The sequence below is a fragment of the Balaenoptera borealis genome (genome assembly GCF_965194805.1).
Source record: "Balaenoptera borealis genome assembly, chromosome: X".
NCBI classification, from domain to species: domain Eukaryota; kingdom Metazoa; phylum Chordata; class Mammalia; order Artiodactyla; family Balaenopteridae; genus Balaenoptera; species Balaenoptera borealis.
Window position 1 is genome coordinate 17,201,696 of NC_138881.1, and position 14,713 is coordinate 17,216,408.

Below are 14,713 nucleotides of genomic sequence, written 5' to 3' on the forward strand. Positions count from 1 at the left end.
CAACGCCGGCAGGGCCCGCCCCCCCCTCCCGGCCCTACGGCGCAGGCGTGGCCGACTGACGCCTATTGTCAGAGTGGAGGGAGACGCGGTCTCGGAGCTTTTACCGCGGTTTGCCAAACCCCGCGGGGGACTGGGCCGTGAGCAGGGAGAAGGCGGAATCCGGGAGGGAGTGGGCGGGGCCCAAGCATCACAGTAAAGGCGGGTTCTGGTGGCGCCCGCTGCTGGCTGCTTTGTGGCAAACGGGCGTCTCCAGGTTTGAGCTGCGGGCTCATTAACTCTAATCTCAACAGCTCAGTCCTAACTTGGCCCAAAGCGTAATATTTGCATGACACTTGTTATTACTTTATAAATATCTGTGTTTCCTACCTCACTGTAAACCTTATTTGGCAGAGATCACATCTCTTGCTTACTATTAACAGCATTTAGCAGAATGTCTGGCACATAGTAAGTGCTCAACACACAGGAAGGGAGGGGAGAAGACAAACTCAGTGTTAGGGGCTGAATTGTATCCTCCCAAAATTCGTATGTTGAATTCATAACCCCCAATACCTCAGGATGTGACTTTGGAGATAGGGTCTTTTAAAGAGGTAATTAAATTGAAATGAGATCATTAAGGTGGGCCCTGATCCAATATGACTGGTGTCTTTATAAGTAAGCAGAGATTAGCACACAGCACAGAGGGGAGCACCGCATGAGTAAGAAGGCGGCCATCCTAGAAGCCCAGGAGAGAGACCTCAAAAGAAACTGACACTGCGGACACCTTGATCTTAGATTGGTAGCCTTCAGAACTGTGAGAAAATAAATTTTTGTTGTTTAAGCCACCCAGTCTGTGGTACTTTGTTTATGGTAACTTCAGCAAACTAATACAGCTGACTATGCAGGATGAATAGCTTTATTTTTAAGTAAGCTTATTTTAAATAAATCACCTTTCTGAAAACATTAGCATTTCAACATTTTCTCTCTAAGGAGGTGGACATACCTAAGTGACAGAGAAGTAAAGTACAATTGTCAAACAAAGTGGTTCTCTACCAGGGACATTCGACAGTGTCTGGAGACACTTCTGGTTGTCACATCTGGGGAAGGAAGGCCGTGTTGCTGGCATCTCGTGGGCAGAGGCCAGGGATTCTGCTAAACATCCTACAGTGCACAGCACAGGCCCCTCACCCCTGAACAAAGCATTATCCAGCCCAAAACATTATTAAGAGTTGAGGATGACAAACCAATGACAGATGCACTTCTTAGAGGAAATGGAAAGATCTGGGTTTCTCTTTCCATTTGCAGTATTTTGCAGTTTACACAATTGAGGATGAAAAGATATCTATAAAATTTATTTAAATAACTTCCAGGCCAAATAATTGTGAACTTGGGCTTTGGAGTTAGAGAGACCCGGTTCAAATTCAGCTCTGCAGCAACTTATTACTATATGATCTTGGACAAGTTATTTAACCTATTTATAAGGCTCAGTTTTTTTCATCTTTAAATAGGGTGTGGGAATAGAACTTACCATTTGGGGTTGTCGTGGGAATTAAATTGATATAATGCATTCAAGTGTTCAGTAATTGTGCCTAGCACATGGCAAGTAATCAGATTCCAAATATTTGAAGTTTAAATATTTAAAAATCAAAAGTGTCTGTCAATTACTCAATATAAAACACCAAAGGAGAAAAAAAACCAGGCTTCATTTCTCTGTTACAGGATGGCTCCCAAACATGACTGATCATCAGAATCATTTGGAAGGAGGTGAGTCATGGGGACATCTGGGGGAAATGTGTTCTAGGCAGAGGGAACAGCAAGGACAAAGACCCTGAGTGGGAGCATGCTTGGCATATTCAAGAAACAGCAAGAAGGCCCATGTGGCTAGAAGGCAGTGAGCTAGGGGAGCTTGGGGAGATGAGATCAGAGAGGTAGGGAGACCAGATCACTTGTTATAATCCTTAGTAGGTTTTGAACCGATCATTTTTGCTTCTGTGTTAACAAGAGACTGTAGAGGGGCAAGGGGGGAAACAGACACCATGCAGGAGGCTACCCGAAATAGTCCAAGCAAAAGACAGTGGTGGCTCCGACTAGGGTACAAAGTTTCTTTATGGGATGATGAGAATGTTCTAAAATTAGATCATGATCATAGTCACACAACTCTGTAAATATACTAAAAAACTTTAAATGGGGAAACTTTATGGTATGTAAATTATATCTCAATAAAGCTGTTTAAAAAAAAGAAATGGGAAAATGGGTCTGTCCAAGGAAAAAACAAAGTAATTGACAAACAATACTGAGAGCTTAGCTGAGATTGGATAACATAAATCTGCAGTGGTATCCTTTTGCATAATTGTATGGTTTCTTCCAAAATAGTTACTGCTCAGTGGATGCAGTATAAAGGCAAGGATGTAAGGGAATTCAGGGTGTTTCTGAGATAGAAGTTCAGGTGATCAACCAAGAAGAGAGGCCTCAGAAGAACACAAGCCGGCCAGCACCTTGATCTTGGACTTTCAGACTCCAGAACAGTGAGAAAATAAGTTTCTGTTTTTTAAGCCACCCAGGCTGTGGTATTTTGCTGTGGTGGTCCTAACAGACTAATGCACCATCTTAATATAAAACTACTAAAAATGTCAACTGTGAAGAAAAGGGCTAACCGCAGGCCTACAACCCATTCCCTCTCTACCAGGAATCAAGACCTCAATCAAATTTTCATTTTATTTCATTTTATTTATTTTGGCTGTGCCACGCAGCTTGCGGGGATCTTAGTTCCCTGACCAGGGATCAAAAACGGGCCCCCTGCAGTGGAAGCTTGGAGTCCTAACCACTGGACCGCCAGGGAAGCCCCCTAATTTCCATTTTAAAAGTGCTAATAATATTTACTAGCGGAAAGAAAACGAAAAATTCTTCTCTCTCAAAAGCTTGTAGCAAGACGCACTTGGTCTATAGAGATGGCTTATTGTAAAGCCTGGAATTTATGGATTTATGAGGCATGGTTGGCTGGAGAATGGGGCTCATCATTTAAACTGTGTAATTAATGAGGTATAAAAAGAGGACGTTGCAAAACCAAATGACTCCCTTTGTTTATACAATGTCTCCGAAAACACTGCCCAGAAGGAAACTGTCCTTTAATTTTGAATTCAAAATGCACCGTAATGAGGGAGAAAAAGGGCATTGTGGAGCTAAGTCTGGTAATGTTGGACTTCTCCAAGAAAAGACTGTTTCACCTGTGCCTAGTGATCACCCTGTATCCTTTAAATCATTAATCAAATTTGGTATTGGCTAAGATCTATGACTGATATGAGTCTGATTTGACAAACTCTTTAGGTTAAGCAAGACTTTGCAATAGAAAAATTATTTTACACTTCTTATTAACTCAGAAACATTCCTGTTTTAAGTTCTATCAATCCAATTTGATAAATGTATACTTTAGATAGAATAATTTGATAATATGAAGGATTAACAGTCATATAATTGAAATAATCTCATAAAGGGACATACATGAATTTATTTGAAACTTTATTATATAAATTTTCATTTCTTTTAAAGATTACAAAACCTGTTCTGTGACAGGAATACAAGCAATATTGTTCCAGGATTATTCATGGATACATCTGAAAGAGCTTTGATTATACATTAATAGTATGATTTGAAAACTTCCCAGATTAGACTCTTAAGTAAAACAATTTAAAGTATTCAGTGATATTTAATCCTTTACAAGCATTTCATAATTATGGCAGCAGGGCCAAGCATCTGATGCGATTTAACCACCAATAAAAGGTACGATACATATGAACTCATGGTATGGTGCCTTGGGCTTCTGGCATGCCTTACTAGAGAGAAACTAGTATAAAGTAAAATCATATATAATAGTAGAAAAATATTTGTGATTTTTTTCTTTTTTAAAAACTGTTTAAGTAGATACCCATCCCTTTCCCACCCATGGCCAAAAATGCAAAATAATTACATCCCTTAGGTGTATACCTTCCCTTTTGCTTAGGGTAAGAGTTAAGATAAACATAATACAGGTATATAATTTTAAGAGTTAAAAACTCATCACCCATAATCATTAAGGATGCTAAGGAATGGCAATACCTTGAAGCTTTCTTTAAAAATTAAAAAACAAAGCCTTAGATGGTAAACTACACTTAGAGAAACGCAAACCAAAACCTTTATCCTTATGCCCTTGCTTTGTATTTAAAAGTTCTATTTTAAGTACTTGTTTGAAAAACTCAGTATACAGTTCACTCAGTACTATAGTGATAATAGGAGTAAAGATTTTCACTTCCATTAGATATTGAACTAATCTACTTAGAGAGGACTATTATAGCGACTCTCTTCTCACATACGTTTACATACATTGTACTCAAATGGTATGTGCTCTAAAGAGGTTTTCTTGAGGTTTGCACCTCTGAACTTAGTCTCTAAATTTTCCTTTCCACTAATCTCTATTCAATGTCATATACTTTGCTAGTTGCTCTGGGAGAAGTCATGGACATTTAAACAGCTTATCATGCACTTCAAGGTTATATGGCAAAATAATGAGGAAAGTGCCTTAAGAGGTAGGAAGTAGGCTCTCATCCCAACCCTTGGTATGCCCTGGTATGAACAGTTAAAAGACTGGAATCAAAGTGGTAAATGTGAGACTGATAGTAATACAAGGCTTAAGAAAATTAAGTCGACTTAGTTACTAGAATTCTTTGAAAACATTCAGTCACATTGGAACCAGTTACAAGTCACTCGATCACACAGAATACAGCAGTGTCAAAAATACATAAAGCGCACTGTAGATACAAATTCTTCTTGGCCATCCATATTTAGTTATTATCATTCTGTAGATTCTTCACTAGAAAAAGTGGTTAAGCGTGGCTCTGCAGAATACCACACTCCCAAGAAAGCGAGTTTCATTCCTTCATTAACTGGTCTCCACCAATGGTCACTTGGGGAGACCAGCAAAATGTAAGCAATCTGGAGGTGAAAAGAGGACTGTTTTCATTAATTGAAATAAAAATGCTGAGTTAAGTCAACTTATCTGTGAATTAAATAAGGCTCAAAGTATACATCCAGCTTGTTAGTCACGTGGAGTTGGATCTTTCGGAGGGACAGAACTCTAGGACTGGATTGAAACCTCCTGGTTTAAGCACCAAGGTCAGCCATGGAACCCATCATATTTGTTAGTCACAGAAAGCAGACCTTTTCTGACCATTTACATTCCTGAGATATCTGTCCTAATGCCTTCATAAATCTCAAATGCTGGATACCACCATAAGAGAGAATTCTCTCAATAGTAAAGCAGCCTGAAAAATTTTAGCTCATTTGTAAAGGCCAGGAAGTAGAGAAAATCAAAGCCATGTTGAAATGTGTATTGCTGACTTTCATGGTGATGCACATCTATACCAAGCCCCCAAATCTTGAACGCTTTTCTGCTCTCACCTGAGGCTGGACGTACCCCAGCCTCTTTCTTACCCAACCCATGCTGCCCATTCATGAAACCTTTCCTGGGCTGAGGGTACAGGGCACAGCTAACAGGCTAGCCCCACCTCCCATGATGTCCCCTGGTCCCAACAGCAACCACTTCTTAAAAATAGATGGGAAATGGTTGGCCTGAACCTGCTCTTTGCAGCCCAGTGTGTGTGAAATGTAGAATCTCTACTGCATACACACCACACCCTCTCCAGATACTCACTAAGTGACTTTTCCCACACGTCAGTCTCCAGCCTCACAGCATCTTGATTCTGTGCCCTGTCAAAATTATTATATTTTTGGACTTTTGGGGTTGCTTGTGAATAAATGAATCCATATCAAATCTGTTAAAGTGAAGGGTCTATTGTACTTAGAAAGAAGACATATCTGTAAATTAGGAGCTGAAATGACTTACTTATTACGACAGGTTAAAAGGACAAAAAACTTACCTTAATTTAGCATCATCACTTGAAAGGGAAGATAGAAAACACATGGTAGTGTAATCCATATTTTCCAGTATATGCTTGGTAATGTTAAGTCTACCATTCTGGATATTATTTTGGATTATAAGCTAAGAGGAGGTTTGTAAAAGTGGCCTGATAGTTTAGTTCCTTCTTTCATATTGAAATATCTTTCAGACTGAAATAAAACCTCCTGGGAGAAGCCCTGGTAACCAGCAGCACTAACTGGGAAATCGCCTCACTACCACAACTATAGGGGCCAGGAGGAACTGGACTTGGAGAAATTAATGAAAAGGTTATCCCAGCACAAGCGTTACATTTAGAGCACATTGTTGGCCCAGTTTGTCTGCTCTGTCAAAGGCAATAGGAACACCAGAATCACAGATGAAATAAATTATACTCATGAACTGCTTTTTAGGCAGAAAGCCTTCAGTTTTGTGAACATATAACTTGCTTTTCTCCAATAAAACTGGCAGCTGTACTAGGCAAAGAAGGCATTCATATACCAGTAGAGGACTGCCCCAAGAAATATATAGTTTTTGAACAGCTCAGTTTGTGGTCGAGTGATAATACGAGGGGAAGGCAGCACGGTGTTATGAGGGAAAAAAACTGAAAGGGAAGTTAAGGATTCTAGTCTTTGCTTTGGGTCTCAGGTTCTTTACCTGCAATATGAGAAAGTTGGACTAGATAATTTAAAAGCATTTACACATTTACTTCTGGTTCTAAAAGACGATGATGGGCAATACACCTAAGCACTTATGGAATAGTGTTAGTGTCAAAAATCTGAAAAATGTTATCTTTTTTCTGCCTAGAGTTACATTAACATTTTAAAAGTGACAAGAATTTGGGATGACCATGGATGGTTGGGAACACTTAATAGAGGAGAAAGAAAAACAAAGCTTTCTTTCCAGGCACTGGAAGCAGCTGTTAATAACTAGCATCCATATACTCAAGAATATTTAAAAACTTTCTCCATCTAGATCTTCTGAAATCCCTCCTCCTATACATTTTTTATTCAGAAGATAAACTTATATTTGCTTTCTATGCAATAATCATTTTGTGTCACTTGGGCAAAAGGCATGATAGATTTTCTCTTTTCCTTTAATTGCACAGAGGAGAAATTAAGGAATAACAAGTGGCTTCCAAGATATTTAGATAAACCATGCTTTCTTGGCTTTGTACTCTCAGGGGAAGATTGAAAGCTTCTGGCAGGAAAAAAGATTTCTGATGTAAATGGCTTAGTACATGACTAGGAAAGATCTGTTCAGGCACAATCTTGATGAGATAAGTTAAATCACCTTTTCCTTGCTCATATGTTTTTCATATTACATACTGATGTATGCTAGGTAGCTTGGCAAAGATACAGGTAGTAATGGATGCAGAAGTTTCTTTAATGATATTGTGGAAACTAACAAATTAGATGTAGATAATGAATACTCTAATCTAAGCAGATCCAGTGACCATTATGAAAACTGATCATTTCTGAAGTTAAAGAAAGCATTATATGAAACTAAGACAACACTGTAAATCAACTATACTCCAATAAAAATTTAAAAAAAAAGAAAAGAAAGCATTATATGGCTATAAATCATCAGGAGGAATTCAGAAAACACTCAATGCCGAACATTCACTTAGCCTACCTCAGCTATGATTGTTTGATCAAGAATGTTTTATTCCCTAGAATAAGAAAGTTTAAATCCAATTTCATAGAGAGGCCTGTGGCCTTTATTACATTCAAATTAGTGTTTAATATAGAGCATCTTAATGGGATAGAATTCATTATGATTTATTTTCCCCCAAAAAGCATACTTTTCCTGCAGGTATACAAGAACAGGTATCCTGTTATTCATATGCTAAATTCTGCAATTTGATCTATTTAAACATGAAATATTCAATGGGACTTCAATGACCTGTTGCTAAATTTTCCTTCGCCAATCTCTTCACCATGCCTCTTAAAGGCCTTTGATGTATATTGGGAAAAATCCCAAATTTATGTCAACTACTAAGAATGGATACTATTTAAGATTAAAAGTGCAAGGACTACTTCCTTAATTAAGGAAAAAAGACCCTAAGGAGTTGCAAAGTATATGGACTAACTTCACAGGTGTACTCTTGATGTCATACCACACACATATGATAACTTTCTTTACCATAACAGCTCTCTAGGTTAGCCTGACAGAGCACCTGACTTTAAGAAACAAACGAACGAACCAGTGAAACAGACATGGGGAGAGATATGTACATTTTGGAAGTATTACATTCAACGGCTGTTCTACAATCTGGCCATTTTTAGGGCTGTCCAACAATACTGTTAATCCAGGTGAACTATTTAACCAGATTTAATAGTCAATTGATTAATAATAGATTCCAAGTTAAACAAGGCATGTATACATTAAAGAAAGCAGTACAGAAATGTACTGTATATGAACTGTTTACAAAAACATACAAAATGTTGGATGGCACAAGGGATACAGTGCTAATATAAACGGATTGTTTAAGCTAAGTGCTTAACATAAACTGTCCATCCCTATAACTAACAAAGAATATTTAAGGGACATGAAATATTTTCTATAAAAATAATGCTATGTGGTGTAGAGTACTTTATTCAGTGTATTTTTAGGTGGTATTCATATGTTCATTATTCTTCTTGTTGATTCAGTGAATATATCCTCATCATGTTTCCATTTGCAATTCATCCGAAGCTCCAGGAAAATCTAACTTGCTAACAATCATCTAAAGCGAGAAGAGACGGAAGCGGGAGCAGCAGCAGGAGCAGCAGCATTGTGGGTACCAGCTGGGACAGTGTGTGCTTGCAGGTGTCTCTCAGGTGTGTGCTACCTGTCGCCAGAACTTGTGCTATCAGCTTACACCATGGTACCAAATATCTCACTGAGGTCACTTCACAGGGCTGTAGAGGTGATTTTTTTAATACCTCTCCGCTGAGCAAGAGTAGAGCGGCCTACTGGTTCCAAAACTGGTGACTGATTACGGTTTAAAGCAGAGTATGTAGCTGCCATGGCACCCTGAAAACAGGAAAGAAAGGTCACAAATAATGACAATGGGTAGTCACCTGTACACAGAATATGAAATGATTTTTTCCCAGATATTTTCTTCATATGCAAATTTATATAGATTTTGTTAGGCTCATAATGAAAATAACCACACAGGTCAAATCCTCTGCTTTAACTAAAACTGAAGAGGCCAATGTGGGAGGTTGAAATTATCGATGAGAGAGGACAGGGGTGGGCTCATAACAAGCAGTCCTTACTTTTCTCAGGACTATTAAATTTGTTTTTCCTTTGCAATCCTTTACCATGAGAGTCAGCAAGGCATGCTGTTTTAGAATTTGTATTTTGCCACTGCTGACAACCTCAAGGAGTCTGCTTTGGGTTGTGCGTAAGAAAGACAAGTACAAAGAAAAGTTAGGAAATCCATAAAGTTTATCTGATTGATAAATTCAGAAGTCGTTCCTGAACTGGTTTTATTATGCTATTTTGGCATGCCTTGACCTTTTCTTTTCTAAATCACCCACTATAAAAGAATCCCACGCAAGAACTGGATGCAGGTTGAGAGGCAAAGTGAAAGGGCAAGGTGCTGTGGTACGGAAAGGGCGTCTCATAGTCTCTCCTGGAGGACACGTGGCACACAGTGCCCAAATGGTCCGCTCACCTTGACTAGATGCGGTGCGTCCTGTCTGTTTAGTTGGTATTGCGGCAGTTGGTCCCAGTGGACGATCCAAGGATGTCTGAGCACAAGGGCAGCAGTCAGTCTCTGATGAGGGTCCACATGAAGCATCTTTGACACCAGGTCCTATAATGGGAAAAAGAATAATAAAATAAACTTAAACCTTTGTTTTTCTATAGCACCTGATACTGTTGAGTATTCTGCCTTGGCTTCTATGACACTATTTTTTCCCACTAGCAGACCTTTGGGTGCAAAGCAATTTGGTCAATATGACAATTTGTTTAAAAAAAAAAAAGCAGGGGCTTCCCTGGTGGCGCAGTGGTTGAGAATCTGCCTGCCAATGCAGGGGACACGGGTTCGAGCCCTGGTCTGGGAAGATCCCACATGCCACGGAGCAACTGGGCCCGTGAGCCACAATTACTGAGCCTGCGCGTCTGGAGCCTGTGCTCCGCAACAAGAGAGGCCGCGATGGTGAGAGGCCCGCGCACTGCGATGAAGAGTGGTCCCCACTTGCCGCAACTAGAGAAAGCCCTCGCACAGAAACAAAGACCCAACACAGCCATAAATAAATAAATAAATAAATAAATAAATAAATAAATAAATAAAAGAACGTGAATTTCTAAAAAAAAAAAAAAAAAAGAAAAGCGAAAACTTAGGTCTTTGTTTTCTCCTCCCTGAGTAACAGTAATTTTGGTGTATTACAAAGGGTAAATTTACCACATTTTATGTATCTTTAAGGACTTTGGCTCTTTTTTCCCTCAGATATTCTGAGTTTTCTACATTTTTGTGGGTTTATTTCTAAGTAATTTTCAGCTACTTAAGACTTTTTTGTGCTATTGGTAATGCTGAAAAGCAGTACATAACTGTCCAATAACAGGAATTAACTGGAGGGCTCTAAATGCTCCCCTCAAAGATTACAGAGTTATTTTTATTTTTTTTCTACTTCCCAATTTTGTGGGTATTCACCGTATTACATTATACTTGTAATCACAGGTCTTAACTGGACAAATTAGCAAAAGTTATTAGTAATCACATGGCATTCTTAAGATAGGCTACGAGTTGGATGCAATTTTTTGTGCTCTATTTGTATCTCATCCTCACCTGCCTTGCACTCAAAAAAGCATAATAAAATGCAAGTGAATGAGAACCAAATTACAAAAATTATAGAGATAACCTCGACTTGCTTTAACTTACTAAAAAAAGCAGGCAGTGTGTAAACTCTGATACTTTCTACGGTAACATTACTTGATATGCCTGACAACCGATCGTGACAAAGTTTGTGGTGGACTCCAATGGATAAGAACTACTACTTCACAGAGTGACCTTGAAAAAGGAAAATCTGATCACTACAATGCTTAGTATTTTTCAACAGTTCCCCAATACTTAGAGTAAACCCCAAATCTTGAGCATGATCGACAAAGCCTTCCATAATTGGGGTTCATCGGCTACCCTCTCACGTGTACCCTGTACTAGTCATACCAAACTCCTTGAACTGCCCTGGAGGCATTCTGCCATTCCCATGCCATCAGGACCACGCATGGGCTGATCCCTCAGCCTGGGATGGACTACATCCTTCTGCTTCCCAAAGCTGCCTGGCGAATCCCTTCATTGCTTTTGGAAAGCTTTCCCTGAAATCTTTCTGATCAAGCATCATCTGTGAACTTCTTTAGCACAGAAAACAGAGCCTTGTAACAGCACATGTGACACTGTACTGTATATTTTTGGCTATCTCCCAACTAGACTGTGAGCTCTCTGAGATCAGGAATTCCATCTGAGTCACATTTTTATCCCTGGAGCCTTCACTTACTAAGCGCATTGTAGGTGCTCAATACATGAATTAAAAAGTAAACAAGTACCCAGAAAAATGAATTATCTGGTTTAAAAAATTTTATTGTTAAACAAGGGGAAAGGCTAACATATCATTTTAAATACAGTTACAAAACTAAATATTATCTACACAGACATTAAGCTGGTCAACTGAGGCTTCATCTCTATGCCAAAAGTATCTATAAAAATTTCTGACATACCCTATTTACTAATGCAATCACCTCAACTCAAGCATCCACCTCTAAGAAAAATGAGCAAGCACTTTTTACCAATATGTATCTTCCTCATCTCCTCTATGTTTTACTTATTTTGAAATGAAAAACTATGCTCTTCTTTTTAAAAAATTTTCTCTAAATAAAGTGAAACTAGAGCAGAGTTAGAAAGCAAATCAGCGTTATTCAGGGGATGGCAGGTCTTGCAGCGAGAAAGGCTTTCCAAATAGATTTCAAGCAGACATATAAAACTAAATTACTGTCTACTGTGAGAAAGATTGACCCCTTTCTTCATAATATGGACCAAAAATAGAACATGGTGTAGTTATTCTAGGGAACAAGGGCTTTGGAATCAGCTATTTATTTTGGAGCATCCACATGTGCCTGGTGTATAACTGAGGATAAGTTCACACTAAAATTCTGGGCCTTGGTTTCCTACTGTGAAATGGTGATACTACCACCTATGTTACAGGGTTGTTAACAGGACTAAATGGGATAATTTAGGTAAAGTGCAGTGTGAGGCACAGAGGAGACACACAAATCATGAAGACCACCACCATTATTATTCATCATGTTCATCAGTAAAAAGTAGCTTGAGATATATAGATAATAAAGCCAAACCAATATATTCTGGGAAAGAAACAAAATTAGTGGTCAATTTTTGAGTTCGAGTTATTTGGTAACATCATTTCAATACAACTTTATAAACAGGTTTCTAACTGATATTATTTTTTCTCACTAGAGATTATGAAAAATTATTTTCTCAAAAGCTTTTAATAGGAAGCCATACTTACCTTTGCTGTGTCTGAAACAGAATTCCAGTAGCCACCACTGAGTGAGAATTTTCCACTTCCTATCCGTGCCAGTATTTCCTCTGGTGTATCATCAGGGCCATTTGCAAATGGAGTGTAACTAATTTATAATAGAATTAAAATGCTAATGAATAAAACTTCTTTTTTGGTTGGTAATTTTTATATTTATTTGCAGTATCCAAAAGTACTCTAAGTAGTTCATTTAATGTAATACTTTATTAAAACCTACTAAAGTAAAAAAATATCAACAACATGAAGCTTCATAAAGCACCAGGTCAAGATATAAGTTATGAAATATTAATTTAGATTTAAGATACAATAATATAAATGAGATATGACACATTATAGAATAAAATATTTAAAACAGTATATGTTTATGACATAACTAGACCACAAAAAAGATATGGAAAAAAATCAACTTATGACCTCAAGACATTAATAATAGTACACTATAGAAAACAGTAATGATACAGCTATAAATGTGAGAGAGAGAGAGAGAGAGAGAGAGAGAGGGATAGGATTGTATTATTAAACAAGATGAGAAAATATGGAAAGATATTACAACATAGAGATTAGAAAAATAAACCTAGATAATTTAAACAAAATATTGATAAATAAATGCTTACAACATATGGTACATACTCACCCAGTGAGCATTGTATAGAGGAGGACACCAAGACTCCATATATCACAAGCAGCATCATAGCCTTGTCGTTTTAAAACCTAGAAAAAGTAAAAATTAGTATTAACACATTGCTGTTTATTATATAGATTTGGATAGGCTGTGAACTGAATTATATCTCCTAAATCAATGCATACAAGAAAAACAGAACATGATTAACAAACAAGGCAATACAGTAATCCTATTCTAGAACCTTCTACTACTAATAATTCATATATATAAATTTAAATTTTTTTGGCATTTTAAATCTTTTTTTTAAATTAATTTATTTTATTTATTTTATTTTTGGCTGCATTGGGTCTTCGTTGCTGCAAGCAGGCTTTTCTCTGGTTGCAGCTAGTGGGGGCTACTCTTTGTTGAGGTGTGCAGACTTCTCATTGTGGTGGTTTCTCTTGTTGGGAGCACGGGCTCTAGGCGCACGGGCTTCAGTAGCTGTGGCACACGGGCTCAGTAGTTGTGGCTCGTGGGCTCTAGAGCTCAGGCTCAGTAGTTGTGGCGCACAGGCTTAGTTGCTCCGCGGCATGTGGGATCTTCCCGGACCAGGGCTCGAACCCGTGTCCCCTGCATTGGCAGGCGAATTCCTAGCCACTGTGCCACCAGGGAAGCCCCCGGCATTTTAAAGCTTATAACTTTATTTCTTTCTTGGTGAACTAACAACTGCTTGGGACTCTGGCCATGGACCTATGTCAGACACGTTCATAGATGAGAATTGTATAAATTTAAATTTTGATATTCAAATTAATTTACTGAATGCTGCTGTGGCACACAGTGGACCATAAAAATAAATTGAAGGTAAATTTCTTATTTAAATGTATTTATATTTTGTATGGGGCTGCAGAAACGATTAACATAAAACAATTAAGAAAACATATAACTAAGTATAAATGGTATAGTGCAAAACTGTTCTTTTATATATATATAATTTGATTTACTCAAGCATTTAATAATCACCGACTATTATCAGGCATAAACTGTGACAAATACATTGTGACCACCTAGAGGGGTGGGACAGGGAGGGTGGGAGGGAGACGCAAGAGGGAGGAGATATGGGGATATATGTATATGTATAGCTGATTCACTTTGTTATACAGCAGAAACTAACACACCATTGTAAAGCAATTATACTCCAATAAAGAAAAAAAAAACTGTGACAAATACAAAACAACTGTTTTCCTTAAGAAAATCAGAATCTGGCAAAGGAAATAAACATATACGTAGTTAACAATTCAACATGATAAGTATTCTAACAAAACTATATGTCTAAAGGATACAAAGATGAGGAAGCAATTCATTCTTGATATGGGGAGAGAGGGAAAGCTAGGAGGCAGCCTGCTTGTATTGGGCCTATAAGTAAGAATTCAGGAGGCAAAGTGAAGAGGTGGAGGAGGGCAGAGGACACTCAAAGGGCAGAGGCAAGAGAGCAGAGCCTGCTTAGCGCCAGGCAAGTTCAGTGTGGCCAGATTTCCAGACAGGGGATACTAGAGAGACTGAAGGGCTTTTTTTTTTTTTTGCTGCCCTGTGCAGCATGTGGGATCCTAGTTCCCCGACCAGGGATCGAACCCACGCCCCCTGCATTGGAAGCGCGGACTGCTAACCACT

The 14,713-nt window shown here is 38.4% G+C and overlaps 1 protein-coding gene across 6 annotated transcripts in view; it reads right to left on the reverse strand.

Moving 5' to 3' along the window:
- Positions 1-3,475: 3,475 nt before the first annotated feature.
- RPS6KA3 (ribosomal protein S6 kinase A3) overlaps positions 3,476-14,713 on the reverse strand; it is a 108,329-nt gene continuing 97,091 nt past the window's right edge. For all 6 annotated transcript variants that reach the window (XM_082375628.1, XM_082375624.1, XM_082375625.1 and 3 more), the window contains 4 exons: positions 13,079-13,155; positions 12,415-12,532; positions 9,567-9,707; positions 3,476-8,920 (listed from right to left, as the gene is read on the reverse strand). In XM_082375628.1, coding sequence (XP_082231754.1) covers positions 8,798-8,920; positions 9,567-9,707; positions 12,415-12,532; positions 13,079-13,155 — 459 coding nt within the window. In that variant the 3' untranslated portion in view covers positions 3,476-8,797. The remainder of the gene's footprint in view (positions 8,921-9,566; positions 9,708-12,414; positions 12,533-13,078; positions 13,156-14,713) is intronic.